The sequence below is a fragment of the Miniopterus natalensis genome, chromosome 1 (genome assembly GCF_054644295.1).
Source record: "Miniopterus natalensis isolate mMinNat1 chromosome 1, mMinNat1.hap1, whole genome shotgun sequence".
Taxonomy (NCBI): domain Eukaryota; kingdom Metazoa; phylum Chordata; class Mammalia; order Chiroptera; family Miniopteridae; genus Miniopterus; species Miniopterus natalensis.
The window spans coordinates 75,993,363-76,011,976 of record NC_142081.1 but is presented as its reverse complement, the minus strand read 5'-3'; the positions used below and the strand labels follow the sequence as shown (position 1 = coordinate 76,011,976).

At 41.1% G+C, this 18,614-nt stretch overlaps 1 protein-coding gene across 1 annotated transcript in view; it reads right to left on the bottom strand.

Moving 5' to 3' along the window:
* Positions 1-18,614, bottom strand: part of AKAP6 (A-kinase anchoring protein 6) — a 518,419-nt gene that overhangs the window by 255,937 nt on the left and 243,868 nt on the right. Inside the window, exon 4 of the mRNA XM_016209490.2 lies at positions 3,386-3,637. Coding sequence (XP_016064976.2) covers positions 3,386-3,637 — 252 coding nt within the window. The remainder of the gene's footprint in view (positions 1-3,385; positions 3,638-18,614) is intronic.

Here is an 18,614-nt window from a genome sequence, read left to right as displayed (position 1 = left end):
GTGCTAACCGCACCATCGGGCATGTGGTGAGTTCTTAATGGTGTTAATGTTAAAATAATTATCACTGCCTATGTGACTTTGCCTCTCTCAACCTCAGTCCTCTTACCTCTAAGATGGACACAATAATATCAACTATTGAATAAAGATAACAGCGCCTGCCATGCCTACCTCCCAGAAGTGTTGGAGGATCTAAAGAAATTTTGAAAGTGACTCCTAACATGGGTTATTCTTCTTTGAATGGTTAGTGTCTTACAGTTGTAGGAAATCAACAAATATTTAGGGAAAGCAGGAAGGAAAGGGGGATGGGAGGACAGGAGAGAGGGAGAAAAGAATTAATATTACGACAGAGAACAGTTAAGAACTGGTTTTGCTTGCTTTACTTAATTATTCCTAGATTTATATCCTGATTTACCTACAAAGCATTCACTTGACTTCTCTTAACTCAGTTTTTCCATCTATAAACTGCAACTTTTTTAATACCCCTTACCCTTATTAATAAGTGAAACAATCTATATAAAATGCTTATCACAGTAACTGAAATACAAAACATTTCAGTATAACACATTTTTTACACTATGTCGAGTTTTGCCCTGCAGTGTTTTCATTTGTTGGTTCTGTTTTAGTCAGGTGTTTGCCAATTTGCTTACAAGATATGGTCTGCTCCATATTTAAATAAAAGAATGAAAATCATATATTCTGTTTCTGCAAGGGCAAGAAGAGAGAGAACTTGCCCCTTTCTCAACTTTCAAATTTATTCTTTAATGTGGCTCTGAAACACAGCTAACTTCCAGGAAGAGAAAAATGAAGCCCCCCTTTCTGGAAGGACATCTACCCTTCTAGTGTATCAGCATGTTTTATGTCATTTACCTCTTCATTCTACAAATCTTTCACAGCTGAGTTTATTCTGATAAAGCTGAGAATTTTATCCTAATTCCCTTCCGGTTTTCCACAATTCAAGTGTGCTGCCAGAAACAAAGAAAACTAAGCAGTCTCTGAAATGCTCTCACGGAGTCACACTGGAAACACAAACAGCCAGGACCAGGAATGCGCAGCGTCAGGAAGGGTGATAATGGAGACAGTGTTTCAATTCATGGAAAAATACCCACAAAGCAGACCAAGAATCCACTGTTCCTTTATCCCCCATACAACACAGTATTGCATCTTTATGACAAGGCTAAAGACTGACTTCAAGCATGAAAATGCTTCCAATCAAATCTGTAAATAATTGCTGCGCTCACATTGTGAGAACCTTAATGGATACTACTTACTTGCAACAGGGCCCTAACTTTAGTAGCCTCAATGGCTTTTCATCATTTCTTGGGATACCACTTCACTAATGATAGGAGTTGAAATGCGTGCATGATAAACATATTCCACAAACAGTAGCAACAATGATAACAATAAGCCCTAGAGCACTTCTATATCCCCAGTTCTACAAGGATGGGCGATCAGGACATGGTTCTTAAATGAATAAACAAATATGTAACATGGACTGGCTTGACTCAGGGATCGCTAACATCCCCTCTAGTAGTCCATAGTGGATAGATCTGATGACTGGTCAATGGATGCTGGGCAGAGCCAGCACGAGGAGGAAAGAAAAAAATGTATAGATCAGGGATGCCAGGCAGACAGCTAAGGAAAGATCTCTTCGGAGTTTAGACAAACCTTTCCCACCTATGATCTCCACTTCACTATCATACACCTCATAGGTACCAGATCTAGGGAAGGGCAGGCCAGTGGGAATTCTTTGTAGTCTCCCAAAAGCACAAGAGCACCAATCAAGGATCCTCTAGGGATCCAGCTTGGGAAGGATGGCACCTGGGAACGGATACCCCCCATATGAATATGAATCCACGTATTCATCCTATGGTGAAACCAAGGATTCTACCAAATTCTATCACCTCCCTCACTGCCACCATAAAGAGAAAGTTAAATGAAAACAAAGACCATGGCTTAATGTTAAAAGTGAGCCTAACAGATTTTGATTCTCATAAACTTCCAGGACCTTCATGGAATTTGCCACAGCAAGAGCACCACTGTTATAAAAACAATAATCAATCAACAAGTATAAATCATTTATGAGAATAGGCACAGATCTACTTTGCTTGTTGATAATGTTGGAGCCACTAAAACATTAATAAATCAATGAATTATACATACAACACTATTTGTAAGACCTTTTAATCTTATATATTCACATTAGTTCCTTGTAAACTTGTATAATCCATATCTTCCATGAAACCAACACTCGAGTGCACAACTATGTGTCAAGAGCCAAGGGACTGTGCTCATACACACACTCTGTGTATCTATACATGGCATATATGTACGTATCCATCTATCTATCTATCTACCTACTTTACCTATTTATCTATCTACACACACACACACACACACACACAGCCCCTGCTTAATTAACTAGCACAATGCCTCACTCTATATGTCAATTTTATTTGGGAATAAAAGAGTTCATTTGGATTCAAATTTACAGTGTTTGTTCTTAAGCCATGCATCAAGAGTAACAATGAATTCTTCAAAGTACACTTAATATGACCACAAAAAAAGTCTAAATATATTGACTGTGTAAAATTCTAAAGTTCAGTTGACTCACTACATCCAGAACGATTTTTCTAAAGTATGAATCTAGTCATGTCAATTCCCTGAACAGACAGATTGCCCTGTTGTCCTAAAACTAAAGTCCACTTCTCTCAACACGGCTTTTTATTATGGCTTTTCCTCTTCATGCTCTGACCTCCGCTCACCTGTTGGTTCGAAGCCTGTTTCCTGGTTCTTGGCCTTTTTCGCCTGTTTTATCTGTCGGGCTTCCAGCCTGTCATGACCTTCCCTCTGTCTGGAACGTTTCCTACCTCAGCTCACCAGTGTGGTCCTGCTTCTGCGTTAGGCCTCAGATTAGACTCACTCCTGGAAAGGCTTCCTGTCTGAATCAGGTGCCCTTCTCTGTTCTCCAGGGGCATCATATACACTTATCACTGTCTGGCCTTCATGTTTGTCCATGTGTCCACACTCCCCACTGGGCTCTAAGTTCCTTTAAGGCAAAGACCATGTCTCTTGATTACTATTATATTTTTAGCACCCAGTGCTTGGCATAATAAATATAAATTAAATGGGTAACAAGGAACCTGATTAATACCAACTGTGGGTGGTATCTGGGCAAACTATCACGTATTTGCGAGTTAACTCTGATCTAAAGCCTCACTCACATTAAAAGTGCCCTAGGCTCTGGTCACTACACCTGGATTCAAAGCCCAGCTCAGGACCTGCTTATTGACCTACGAAGAACTCCTATCCCACAGCTCTGCCCTGAAAACGTTCTCAAATGGTCACACTTGACAAAGCATGATTTGGATTCAAAGAAAATACCCACCTCCGCTGTCTCTTCGGAGAAAGCTTGCAGAATGTCCGTCTGCCTGGTGTAGTTGCCATTGGCGTCCTGCAGACCTTGCAGGATGCGCTCCCGCAGAACCAGCACCGAGACCCGGAGCTGGTGCCAGAGGAGTTGCACCGCGTGGATGTCCACAATCACATTGACAGAGTAGGACAGCAGCTTCAGGGAGAATTCAGTCTCAAGGAGGGCATGGATTTGTTCAACATGATCAGAAATATCTTCGCAAATGTCCTGCAGTAAAAAAAAAGAAGAAAGAAAGAAAAGAAAAATATGATGACTCCTTTGCTAAAAAGTCACTCCTTCACCTGATGCCAATTATCAGAACGAACAGGTCAGGTGAGCACATGTAGATAGTGGGCCTTTGTTAGCCACAGGCCATATTCCTGGGCACCGGGCCTTTTGCACATACAGGTAAGTTGATCTTTTTCTAAACCACAGAAATTCTTATTCTTTCAGATACCAAAATCTTCAGTTCAGCCAAGGCGAGAGGTCACCTCACAAATCCACTCTCTGTTCTCTTTATCTATTGTCTGTGATGCCGGCAAGTGAGCCAACAGACATTCTTTTTGCTGGTGGTGAGCTCCATTGAGCACACGATGTTTCAGGGTAGAGGCCTCACCCAGACGCCTCGCATGAAGGAAGACGGGGGAGAGCCTGTGTTTCATAGGACCTCCCAGCCATTCTCAATGAACCACGGGGTCTTCAGTGTAAAGAACAATTGTCACATTCCCACAGGGTCACAATTTAATCCCTAAATTTGTAAGGGATATCTATATTTCATATTACACTTTGCAAGCAGAATCACTGTGAAAGAGGAAAGCCAGAGAAACCTCAAGGACAAACAAAGACAAAATGCAGTTTTGTTTTGTTTTTAAGGCCTAGACAATTTAAATAAAAACGTTACTAACTCAAGGTCTCAGTCTCCCCAACGCATACTAGTAGGTATGCAGATTTGGTGTCTGATATGCCACTTGTCCTTACAAGTTCCCAAATGCCCACAGTGCTGTCAGAGGCCAGCAACATGGGATGCGCAGCGTCGATGGTAATGTTTACCTGAGCAACTTGAGTCCTTTAAGCATAAAATGATTCAGATGTCAGCGGAAACTGCTCAGTTACCCCTTTGAGTGATGATCAGCATTTTGTTTCTAATGGGGCCTTTCTTTATGATTTTTGGTAAGGCTAACACCTTGAAATAGCATCTGAATTCTGAGCTCGATCATGAGGATCAAAACAGTCACAATGTGCTGGAAACATAACCTTCTGATTCCATATAATTCAATTATTTGTTTGTAAAGAAAAACTAGACTATAACCTTTGTTTAACAACATGTAAAATAGGCCAAAAAATCTATTGAAGGATGAGAGAGAGTTGCTCTGAATTTTAATATTAATTATTGCGCAACTCCAACAAGTGCTCCTACATTAGTTCTTGAAACCCAAGAACCAATTGGTGATAGTGGTACAAACTAGTGATAATAAAAACTAAAGCGACTTTGGAGTCCTAATTCGGTAAAGTCCTTACAAATGTGGCCCACGAGCACACATAGTCCAAAAGGGACCTGGGGCAAAAATTAAGTTGCCTGTTAACCAGCATAATCACAGCCACGTTAGCTATCTCTGCTGGCCTTCAGCATAAAAAGGCAGGCGTCTGCCTGCCATCATCAGACATTCCATACGGCCTGCAGTCTCAGCTAACACTTGCTTAGAGCATCTGCTCCATTTATCCCCCGCACCTCTCATTCCCGATACCTCCAAGCACACGCCCGGCACCCTCTGCCCTCCGAGGATGCTCTTTCCTGTGTTGCACTGTGTTGCCTTGGAAACTCCCTTCTTCCCATCGCTGACCACTTTCAAACTATCTGTACCTTTCTGGCTAATATCCCCCTTCCGTTGTAAAAACACTCCTTCACTTCTTCAGGGAAGAATTATGTGAATAATTATATTATGTACCCCCTGGTCTTAGCCAACCCTGTCTCTGCCCAAGGCCTGGCTTTCCCTGTTGCCCTCCCGGGCCCTGCCTAGCGCAGGCCTCACCTGAGAGACGGAGGTGGGGCTGACGGGGGGAAGGGCGGGCCTCGGTGCTCCTTGGACCCTTCCCGATCATTACTCTTTTGTCTTCGTACTAACTCCCTTATTTTCTAATATGTGCCTACTGTCTACAAAAGCTTTAGCTGCTTTAAATTGTCCATGATTCTACACAGATTTCATTCATTCCTTATATTTTTTTCTTCTGAGAAAAAATGTTGTCCAGCAAGCTCATTTAGATGACTAAAATCAAGAGATGTCTCAAAGACTAAGAAACTTTTAATTACAAATTGAAGATAGCTTTTAAATGTCCTTCAAGCAATAACATTTGTTATAGATACTCAAATTGTCCTTAGTCCAAACCATAATTATTAAAGATAGAAGGGTAATGTCTTTAGAAATTAATTACTTCTCTCTCTCTCTCTCTCTCTCTCTCTCTCTCTCTCTCTGTGTGTGTGTGTGTGTGTGTGTGAGTGTGTGCGCGCACGTGCTTTCAGCAATTGCCCTGAGTACGTGCTATGGACTAATCCAGGTGCTGGGTTACACAAAGGTGTATAATTCCAGAGCCTGCCTGCCCCCTAGAGTTCCCTGACTGGTAAGAGCAGGAGATGGAAACAAAAATTACAGTCAAGAAGGTAAGTGTTCACAGAGGGTATGCAGATGAGAAGGAAATAACTGTGCCCCTGGGGGACAGGGAGGGAAGGGAGAGGAGCTCTTTTCTAAGGAAGTAAAGTCTGGGTCTTGCAGGAGACAACCGGAGAATGAGGCCGAGAAGAGCACTCCGGGAGCAGCCAGCGTCAGCGGTCTCCCTAACTATGGACCTGGGGTTTGGGGCCAATGTCCTACACACAGCTTATTACACAGAATCCATAAAAGAAAAAATTTTGACTTCATCAAAATTTAAAACATTTGCTTTGGAAAAGATATTGTTAAGAAAAGGAAAATATAAGCTACAGAGTAGGAAAACATTATTTGGAAGTCACATATCTAACGAAGGATTTGTGTTCAGAATATCTAAAGAATTCTCAAAACTCAACAATAAGAAAACATCAAACCAATTATAAAATAGACAAAAGGCTTGAACAAAAAGTCTAAGTGGATATAATGGTGGCAAATAAACATCTGAAAAAACATGCAGCCTCAGTGGCCATTAGGGAAATGCAAATTAAAGCCACAGTGAGATACCATTGTGTATACACCTATTGGAATGACCAGAATAAAGTTACCGAGCGCTGACACGTTCCAGAGCAACTAGAACTTTCCTACCCTGCTGGTGGGAACGAGAAATGATATCGTCACTGTGGAAAACGGTTCAGCGGTTTCTTATGAAGTTGGACATACACTTACAAATATGACCCAGCAATCCCACTCCGGGGCGTTTATGCTAGAGAAGTGAAAGCTCAGGCATACGCAAAAGCGAAAGGAAGCACTATTCATAAACACCCAAACCAAAGTGTCCTTCAGTGGGCAAATGGGTAAACACACTCTGGAACATCCGTACACTACACAATCTCGAAAGGTTACACAGCGTGTATTTCCATTTACATGACATTCTCAAAAGAAAAAAATGGAGTAATGAAGCCTCGATGAGCTGTTGCCAGGGACTGAAGGTGGGGAGAGCAGGTCTATAGATGGACGGCACGAGGGAGTTTTCTGAGGTGAGGGAACTGTTCTGCATCCTGACTGCGGAGGTGGTTACACAAGTCCACAGGTGGGTTAAATTTTGTAGCACTGCACAGCAAAGAAGAAAGTTAATTTTTCTGTACGACAATTTTTAAAATAACAACAGAAAAGAAAACCAGCGTATAATCTCTTATTGAAATGCATATAAACATTTGTTTTGGGTCCCATGCTCCCTTCAGCTTCTTGGAAATGACAAGTAGCACAGCTCTTAAGGTCATGGCCCTCCGATCATCGGCCCGGATTCTATAGCTTCCACATGATTCTCAGACAAGTATAAAAGGAAATGAGGTTAATCTCAAAGTGAACTAAAGCAAATAATAATGGTTAATAGTCCATCTTCAAAGCTGAATAAAATGTTTTCCATAGATATTACCGTCATGTGGGAGAGTGACACTCTCCATTTTCTTGTCTAATTCACATAGGCCACAGTAGCCCCCGTAGCCTTTAAAATTACTCACAGCATAAAATTCACTGAAGACATTATGTTGCCAACTGCTAACTTCACTCAAACTTGTGGTCTCAAAATTGCAGCTGCTGCTGCCTGTCATTGAAACGGGAATCTTCTGTGGTTACTGAAGTAGCTGATACAACACTGACTTGACCTGGGACTGTTTACAAATAAACTGTAGCTGGATGAGGCAGTATTTTCTTTTTCTAGTTGTATATTTATGTGAGAGGGGTGCCCTTTCTTTTTTTTTGTAAACCTGTTGTATATTTTGTAGTTGTATCATTTCTTCCAGACAGATACAGGGCTGTTATAATAACTGTTGTGTATTTAACCGGGATGTCCAGTTGTCATCAGCATAGCATAGAAATGAGGGTAGGCCTTCTGTGACTGCACTAGTTGCTTACCATAATAATGCCAAACGTGACCTCCTCGGCTCCTGTTAATTGTCTCCAGGAGGGGATCTGTTTGCAGACGCATCATGAGGCCACCATGCCTATTTTCAACCAGTGTTTTCAAAACATCTTGAAGGTTTCCTAGTGAAATTGTGTCTGTGGATCAGCATTCTGCAAAAGTGCCCAAACTACCCGTCTCCAGGGCGCCTGGTGCATTCGGAAGGAAACCTACCCTTCCAGCAACTTCCTCAGCCAGGTACTGAACCAACACTTGGCATCCCAGTTTCATGAAATCCCACAAATGCAGCCCCTCCCACTCCATTCTGCTTCTTCCTTCCCTACACGCATCATCCCCAAGTGAGAAAACAGAGCAAATCTCCCCAATACCTGCAACCTGACTCTCCACAGGCACAAACAGCAATTGCTCGGCATTTGGCCGTTCATCTAAAACCCTAAATAATGTTTCTTTCTCTACCCCTAAAAATAAGTTCACTGTCTCAAAACACTCTTGACTTACATTTACTAGCTGCAGGACACATTCAGATGGTTTCCCTTTTTAAAAAAAATTACAATAAAGATAATTTTTTAAAAAAATTAAAGCCTACTTTTAAAAGATAGGCCTCCTCACTCCTTTTTTCAGTTCCATCTTTTCCATCAGAGTTTCAGAAATCTTGAACCCTTGTCTTACCCAAGGCATACCATTGCACTTAGAATGAAAACCGTTCATGTTCTAAGCACAGTAAGCTAGAGAGAAGTAAATGTAAGATGTCTTCTGTGTACATGTTTTAGTCTCACTGCAAAATGCCGTGTCACCTTGACTGCTCATCTTGTTTACTGGTAATCGTAAAAATGAATAAAGAAAAGTGTCTTTACCCATCCATGTGCTCACCATATGTGTGTGTTCATTGGGAAAAGCCGAGGAGAAATTCTTACCTAATACATGTACTTTATATTTTAAAATACAGATCAAGAGAACACCATAGTTACTTGTTGAAAAACAAAAAACTAATAAAGGAACCATTTGAACTAAAATTTGCAACTTTATACAGAAAACCTCCTATTGCAGACTATTATCGCTTTTTTAGTCTGTTCTCAAAACTGTACTTTCTCCAAAAGACAGACTGATAGATGTTACTATAACAAGGTATTTTTACCCAAAAGTAGACTGGCTCCCTTTTAATGTGCTTTCTCTAGCATAGCGATTTCCAACCTTTTCATTTCATGGCACACATAAACTAATTACTAAAATTCTGCGGCACACCAAAAAATATATTCTTTGCCAATCTGACCAAAAAAAAAAAAATAGGTATAATTCTGATTCATTCACACTGGATGGCTATTGTTGGGTTGGTCATTGTCATTTTTTATCTGATAATCTAAGTGAAAAGAGGTCAGTGCCCCTGATAAATAGTCAGGTGTTGCATGTTTTAAAAATGCGTGAGGCACACCGATTGCAAATCGCTGCTCTAGTAAATACACTTTCTAATGGTCCTACTTCTTTCTTTGTCATATTGAGAATGACAGGATGAAGCGTGGTGGGAGGGAGGCTAAGGCTTTTTAAGATCATCACACTACTTCTCTTCAAAGTTTCAAGAATTCTGAGGTTATAAATAGCGGTTGTCCTTTTCATTGCTAAAACTCTGAAAGTGGGAGAACTGGAATGCGATTACATATGTGGAAATGATTTTGCTGACATCATGAGCTAGTGCTCGTCCATCTTCCTGATTACACTGTGGTTTCTGGAAGCGGGAGGTAACGTCACACAGCTGGGACCCTGCCATGCCCGTGGGCAGTGTTCAAATGACGCTTTTAGAGTTCGGGTCAACTGGATAAAATGTTATATTTCACAAGTCAAAGAGAAATCCCTACAAAAGCAAGGACTAGTTTAGTTTCCCCTCCTAAGTGTCTCCACACTAATCAGCACTCAGAGAAAGTACTGAAATCGGGTCATCTGTTTGGTGAGGGCTGGGGCTGAACCGCACATGGATTTGGGAGAGTGAAGACGGTAGAAAGAGGAGGGTGAGGATGCTGGCTCCAGACCTGGCACCTTCACGCGCAAAGCCTCCTTTGCCTTCAGCTGAGAAAGGACCAGTTCCACGCTCTGCCTGGCCGTGCCTGGCCACATCCAAATTTGGATTGTTCTGTTTCCCGTGATTTGAACTTTTTAGTATAGAATTGTTATTTTAAAAGCTTCAGAGGATTCACTGATTGAGAGATCACTTTAAATTCCTAATCCCAGGCTTTGACTTGAAAAGCGAGAAAGCCCTGAGCCAAAAGATGAGAGAGAATTTGACAACTGCTGCTGTACAGTGGAGAAAATGTTCTCCTAATTGAGCTACTGCTTGGCCACGTTCACATCGCGTGTTCTACGTGACAACTAGACAAAGGTTCATTCGCTAATGAGAATCACACCGATGGCACCGACTCTCAGCAGCGAATCTGGAAATTGCTCTGACCTGCACTTTTCCCCAGATTTCTCCATAGAACTGACTTCATGTGGAAATCGACAGAGGAGTCCGTGCGGTTCTCACACCACAGCGTGCTGGCTAATCGTGCAGATCCGGGACTGCTCCTTCGGAAGAGACAGGACCAAGGAATTTGCATTTTCTGAAGCCTGCAGACACCGCCCATTAAAAAACGCTGGCCCAGAAACGGGCCGCCTCGTCTGATCTGACTGAAAGGGAGCTCCATGCAAGCCTGCCGCTACACAACTATACAAACAAAACCTCCCAGCAACTTGAAAGGTGGCCCTCCGCTAGCATTACACAGACGTCCTTACAGGAGGACTTACATTCTTTGTACCCAGAACACAATTTTCCACAACTTTATTTACCCACCGCTGACAGTGTTCTGATCATCTCTAGGGCACCATCAGGTTTGTGAGTTTCTCCTACGTGCTTTCTTTTTTTCTTTACGCTTTTATTATAGAATGAAACAGATACAAAATATCACGCAGAAAACATATAGCTGAGTAAATTATTATAAGGTAAACACCCTTGCAACAACTACCCATGTCAAAAATTCAAACTTGGCCAGCCACTCCAGAAGTGCCTCCACGTGCCCTCCCCGTCACAGACCCTCCATCCCTCCGACAGTGACCACCCTCCTGACGTGCAGGGCAATCACTTTCTTGTATCTCTTTATTGTTTTATCACCCGAGGCAGCATGCCTGGATACCACAATTTACTTTTGGCCAGTTTTTCACCTGATATGTCTTTTAAGTCTTTTGTCATCTACAGGTTCCATCTATATTCCTTTCTTTTTCATATAATTTATTTGTTAAAGGTCCTGGGGCATTAGACCTGCAGAGTTTCCCACAATTTGGACTTGCTGATTGCAGCCGCAGGAAGCAGTCAGTGTGTTGGTTCCTCTGTTCTCTTTACTTTCTATAAATTGGCAGCCGGATCCTGAGGCCTGATTAGCCTCAGGTTCAATTCCTTTGGCAGAGCTGAAAGTAGCACTGTGTTCTTTTATCAAGAGGTGTCTACCTTTGGTTTTTGCTCTTTCTCGATATTTGCCATCAACTATTTTGGTAGTTGATGGCTCTGTGCCCAAAACTGTGAATGTATGGGGTTACAGAATGAGAACCTTCTCATTCTATCATTCTGTTTTCATTCATTAGCCGGAATAACTATTAGAAGAGGCTTCGCTTTATCGACTATTTGGTTATAGTGATATAATTCATAAAGGAAAATCAGGGAAAAGGCTTGATTCTTTCCTTTTCTTTACCCAGTGTTCAAGATAACGAATTGGTTCTCTGTCACCTTCAGAAGGTAACCAACCAGTTGGTTTACTTAGTATCATTGTGTACTCATAGATTTAAACATATATGATGGGTTTTGATTCACTGCAGCTAACTTTATTGAAGCTCAAATTGTCCATCTTTGGTCAGGGGGATCCCCTTCCATCTGACTAGGTTGAATATTCTAGTAGTCTTTGATAGCTTCTTTGTTCATTTTACATATTGCCAGACTTGAAATCGACCATTTTTCTAAGAAGTCTTGGTCTCCTTTAATGGGGAAAACATTTCCAAACTATCATCTGGAGAGTAGGGATGCTCATTACTACTTGGCTATTCATTGTTTCTAGGATTTTATAATTAATAGAGCTAGTAAGTACGCATATTTAAAAATAAAACACTTTATGAATTCATAACTGATATTTCCAATTCCATTCATAACTATAGGGTTTTTACCTAACATCTTCTATACAACATCTGTACCTCCTTTTTTCCGTACCAGAATCCTGGCACTCAAGAACACAGGGGGTAATAGAATTAGAAGACCCCAGAGTAACTCATTTGTTTTATCTCACATCGTACATATGGTACTTTCAAAATAATAATACTAATACTACCCTAAAACTTCTACTAATACTGTCCCTGAAGCAAATGACTAGGATGGGCACTTATAAGATACCTGGTCCAGGAGGCTTTTGTTACCACAGAGGAGAGCAAGGTTACCTTTAGTTTGCCTTTAACTGGTCTTTGAGAGAATAGAACTTTTACCCTAGTCTCCCATTCACCACAGTTCATATTACACAATTTAAACATTTGGGGGTTTGGTAAGTCCATTTATCATCTGCAAAGTCCTTCTAGAAGGAAAAAAGAAGCCTCAGTAGAAGTATGACTATGAACCACATGAGCACTAGCTTTCTTCCAGGAGGGAAAAGTCCTTTGGTTTTAGAAGGCATGTCCTGGCAGGCTTCCTGCCTCAGCAGATCCTCCTAGTCTTTGCAGACTATCTCAGAATATGCAGAAGAAAAAAGCCAATGACAGTGGTAATCAACAGTATACCAAGGATCCTGCGCCGTGCTCATGAGTGCTAGGTGCCCGGCAAAGCACGCCTTCTCTTTCCAATATGGCAACTTCAGGGTGTAGGGTGATGCCTATTACTTATTAGTTTAGGGCTGTCCCCTGATGAAGATGGGTTTTCTCTTTTAAAGCAATGGCCTGTGATGATGTCTTCGTGTACCATCTCATATGGAAAAGTTGTACAATTTACAATTAGCTTTGTTTGTTCAGTGGCCTACCTGTCATTTCTGTCTGTTTCTATGAGGTCTGTCTGCCTTAGGAAATTCTGTATGGCAAGCACTGCATTTTTATATTTTACTTTATAGAGTGTAGTACCACATGCAAATTGATTCTTAATACATGCTGAGTTTAGTGACATTGAATTCATGAACCATGAAAATAGCAGTTTGAAGATCATCATGAAAAAAAACAAATGAATCACAAGATGTATCTAGATTACTTTGCACCAGGCTGAGTGTCAGAAAGTCTATGTTCTTGGCCCTGGTGTGTATGTCCCAGTAGGTCACCGAACCTCTGTTTCTTTTTTTTTTTTTAATATCTTTATTGATTTCAGAGAGGGAAAGGGAGATAGAGGGAGAAAGATAGAAACATCAATGATGAGAGTCATCATTTGATCGGCTGCCTCCTGCACACCCCCAACTGGGGATCAAAACCACAACCCAGGCATGTGCCCTGACTGGGAATCGAACTTTGATCTCCTGGATCCTAGGTCAATGCTCAACTGCTGAGCCACACCCAGCTGGGCCAAAACTCAGTTTCTATAAAGAAACGAAAATCAAGCGCTAAGATTTTCTTTTGTTTTCTTTCTCTTTTACTTTGTGTACCCTTCCCATAACGCATACCCAGAGCTTCAGTTACCCAGAAGCTTTTGTGTGTCTCTGAAAATCCTTGTAATATGATTGTTATTTCCTACTTGTAGTAGAATGAGCACTAGATTGGGAATCAGGAGACCTGAGACCACCCAGTCCTGGGGATATTGGAGAGTATCTCTCTGGCTCTTGCAAGTGACCCTGCCACAAGATCTAAAATAACAGCGCAGATCCATACCAAGAGAGGAAAGGTCATTCCGAATGAGGGCCAAGACCCCCATCCTCCCACCCAGGGTTAATGTCCTGAGGAGCCCCTTTGGTGGTATTTTCCTTAGTCAACATGGTAGAGTCAACCCATTACTCTTCCACCTCTTATTTCCCAGCTCCCAGCATACACTCACACACACACACACACACACACACACACACACACACACACACACACACACACTCCTGTGAGGCTCATTTTTATCTGCCTATACCACCCACTACTCTCTCTTCATTTCCGTCATTTAAGATTTTATTTTCTAAAAATTTATAAATATCTTTTAGCAACTTGGGTTTATTTCCTCAAGATGAAAAATTTCTAGTAACTCTCTTGAAATTTTGGAACATTTCAAATTATAAATAGTCTTACAGGTTTGTTTACAAGTGCTTTCTCTTGACCTATTCCTAAATACTTATTATATTGGGAAAAGGAAGTTAAAAAGATGACCGTTCTGTTTGGGACTTCACTGCTGACTCATGGTGCGACCTTGGAAAGGTCACCCTCTTTCTTAGATGCACTCCTCATAAATTTAGATCACTAACACCATGACACAGCGTCTAAGGATATGTTTCTCTGTCTCCCTCCCCCACATAAATATCCATAGCAACTAGCTTGGCTGTTGATTTGTATTTAAACACCTACAACATGTTTGTTAGAAGCTAACATTATAGACACAAGCTGAGCATCTGGAACAGGAAATGAAACCTCATAGGATCAAGTCCTGGGAAGAACCGATTTCAGGGGCTATGGTGAAAATGCTGAAAATGAGTTAACGACACACCCCGATTCCAAAGCCAATGCCACCCTTTCATGTATGGCAGACGTGGACACGAGTCATCAATTAACCTTCTAGAAAGCTCCTGCTGCTTCCCATTGACCCAATAATTCCACTCCTAAGAATATCTACTAAGGCAATAATGGATTCACCTAATGAAATGCTATCACAGGGTTGTGCATAATGGGGAAAGCTTTTAACAACCAAAAGATCAAAAGAGAGGAGATTGGTTTAGCAAGAGGTGGTAACCCATATAAAGAAAATAATACGAAGATGCTAAAAATAATGTTGCAAAATATATTTAATGACATTGGATATTCAAGACATATCGTTAACTGAGAAAAAGTAAGTTAAAGAGTTCTATTAAAAAGTATAGCTATGTATACTCAGAAAGAACGAAAAAGGATGTCAAAGCTGTTCATAGTATTTTCTCTAGGTGGCAGCATTACAAGTGATTTTTAATGTATTGTTTGCATGTTTTAAATTTTTTCCACTAGAGATTAATTTATTTTGTGGCCAAAAAAAAAAGTAAAAGTTAACAACAACAAAAAATAATGTTACTTCCCATGGCAAAACAACAGTGAAGGAATGCAGGCCAAACCATGCACAGTAAGTACTATAAAGTACATTATCAAGGTGACTGAATATCAACCTCAAAGCAATAGGATCCTCAGACTCCCAGCCTGCTTTCTGTGCAGGGAGACAGGGGTCACTTCATTCACAGCCATACTATCATCATTCTCTTAGGGCTCTGTGTGAGGGGGCCAGGTGCTAACAGCCAGGTCCTAATAGATAAATAAATCATCAATCACTGGTTATTAAGATGTTTAACTCTGCTTTGCTTTGATGATTTTTTTTTTAAGTTTATTAGACTTGAAATAAAAACATTGGTGAGGGAAAGCTATCAATCACCTGAGTAAGAATGTAAATATCACTCATCTTCTCTCCCTTCAAACTCGATTGATTGCTTTGTCCCAGAGTGTGACTGACTAGATCATCAATCTTCTTTTACATTTTCAGACAAACCCAAAAGGGAGGGGTGTTTCTCAGGGCAGAACCCATCACTCGAAAAAGTAAGACCTTGTTTATCTCCAGGAGTGACCTCAGCACCCCAGGATTCAGAATCTTCCACTTTCTTTTTTTTCTTTTTTTAAATTTTATATATCTTTATTGATTTCAGAGAGAGGAAGGGCGAGGGAGAGAGAGATAGAAACACCAATGATGAGAGAGTCATTGATCAGCTGCAGCCTGCAACCTGGGCATGTGCCCTGACCAGGAATCCAATCCTGATCGCCTGGATCCCAGGTCGACGCTCAACCGCTGAGCCACGCCCGGCCGGGCAGAATCTTCCACTTTCAAGCTTCTGTCGCCTTTGTGTAATTGTGAAGACACCTAAAGAGAACTCTGTGCTCCCTTGGGGGGTATACTTTACATAACTAAATTTCAGTCCTTCACAATTGCTTAGGAATTACTGAAACATATAACTTTCGCTAATTGACTTATATGAATGTTTTTGTTTACTTTCATCAACCAAGTAATTTATACTGGTGAACCTGTTTTGTTCCAGTGCTCATCCCTTCATCCTCAGGATCAAAAAGGGCAAAATGTATACATCCAACACACTAATGCTGAGCAACAGAGCTTAAATTAAAACATAGAATTCAGCTTATATCTTAGTTTAAAAAATCCATTTTGGTATTTTGCCTGCTCCACGCTTGACTGACTCTCCATATTAGAACTACTCTTCGGCAAGCACTACACATACAAAGCACAAGGAAAGTTATTGAATTCCAATAATGTGGTTTTAAATCTATCCTCATTGCCCTTTTCCAGAGGCCCCTTTGGGAAATAAAAATAGATCAAAGTAATGTATCTGACCACCAAGTGCAGCAACTATCCATTATTAATGCCCCATCGAGGCACCACAATGGGGGATGAAGGAGCCATTCAAATGGTTTCTATGACACTGATTCAGGCTCTGTAAAAGCACTGTACTTTACTCTTGAAATCAGCCCCCAGCTAAGAAACAAATTCAGTTTCAATGCACTTTTCAAACCTCCAGATTAATTTTACCTATAACATCGTTTTTAACCTTATTGCTTACTTAAATTGACTATGAACTTGGTGAGGAAGAACTCTTTTTCCTCTGCACACACAGAATCCCATTCATATCAAATCATGAGAAGGGCTCAGAAAGATCACAAAAGGAGCCAATAAATGAGCTCTGAGCAAGCACAAATATCAACTGAACCTCAGGTCATTCCTTTCAACATTTAACCCGTGACTAATCAGCTCCTTCCTACAGTATCCTAAGTCTTATATGCCCCTCTGCCTGATTTACCCTCAGACAGAAAACACCTTGTAAATTTCTGGTGAAAATTCAGATGTGTACAGGTAAATTAATAATGAGTAATAAAATTAAAGAAACAGTAAAGGGGTGAATGAGCTGGAGATGCAGAAAACAGGAGTAAGAAAATACTACAAGAGAGATTTATGAGGATAAGGCGACATATTATTTCTCTATGACTTACCTACTTCCAAAAAAAGGGGGGGGAGATTGAAGGTGGTTTTTAAACAGTAAAGTATACTATTGAAGGTGTGGTTTTTTTAATGACAGAAGGGAAAGTGATGAATAAAACATTTAAAATGAAGCAGTTGCTGCCCTCAAGCACTCAGTTTAGCACTATGGAAGGAGAATGTGTGGCTAGAAATGAATGGCTGAAGGAAAAGACCTGTGGTAGGAGACCAGAGTCACGATGGAGTTATCAATAGTTAATACAAGAGGGCGGCAGTAGATGATTTCTGGGTAGAGTGAACTAAAGACCTGAAACACCCAAACAGGGAAGACCTTGCTTCTTTCGAATTGCATGACATCTTTGTAACAACAATGCAGACTTTGACTGGAAGGCAAAAGCAAGGTTCATGGGAAAGAACCAGGTACGGAGAGGCCTAGCTTGGAAAGAGCTGAATTCAAATGAAAGAGAGACAACAAGGAAATTTCTAAAGAAAATGTACCTCTGGACCCAGCGAAAAATGGACTCTCTAATTAAACTTTGTCCATGTTGCCTGTCCACTGGAGTATTTGTGCTCCAGGATTGCTCACGCAAACATCAAGAAGGTTCTCACACTCCAAGCGGAGGGTAGAAGGCATGTGCAGGATGGTACAGTCCAGAGGGACCTCTCTTCCTCCTTTGTCCCTCAGGTTGGTACAAAGGTGAAGCCCATCAGTGACCCTGAGGGGCCCTCTGCATTAAAAATGCCCCTAGGGTTTCATCAAAGAGCAACAAAGGATGAAGATGTGATGGGCTGGCTTGACTCCAGTGAGGTCCCTCAGTTGGAGCTGGCGGGAAAGAGTAAGTAGATGCTGCTTTGAAATGGACGTTCTGTCAGACATGTTCACGGCCAAAAGGCCATCTTGATATTGGAAAAAGTAGTTCAGCACCTGATTATAAAAGCATTTGTTCACTATAGAAAGAATAGACCTTTCTTAGGGGAAAATATTGGTACAGACACAGCTTAAGATCTATGAATAGGCTGTATGAGTGGTAGAACCCAAGCTGAAAACTGTGCGAGTAGAAAGTAAAGCACACAACTAAAATATACCAAAACATTTCTGGGGAATAGGATTGTAGGTAATTTTTTTTCTTCGTATATGTATCTGAATGTTTATTTATGTATTACAATTTATTATAAGGACCATGAGATGCTTTTTCAAAAAAATAATAATTTGCTGGGTGTTGCTTGCTCGTTTGTTCTTCAGCATACACATGAAGATGTTGCCTTTTAAAAGCAGGAGGCCACGAAGGAGCAGAGGGACTGGGTCAGGAGTAGTCACAGAAGAACTGGGCAGAGGAGGGAAAAAGAACACGAAGGCTCCTGTGCAAGGGCCCTGGAGCCTAGGTGATAGCCAGCGCCAGGCCCCCCTTTAGGTGCTCTGCCCACAAAGATATCACAGCCAAGTCCTCACCCACAAACTCACCCCAAACTTCCTTTAAA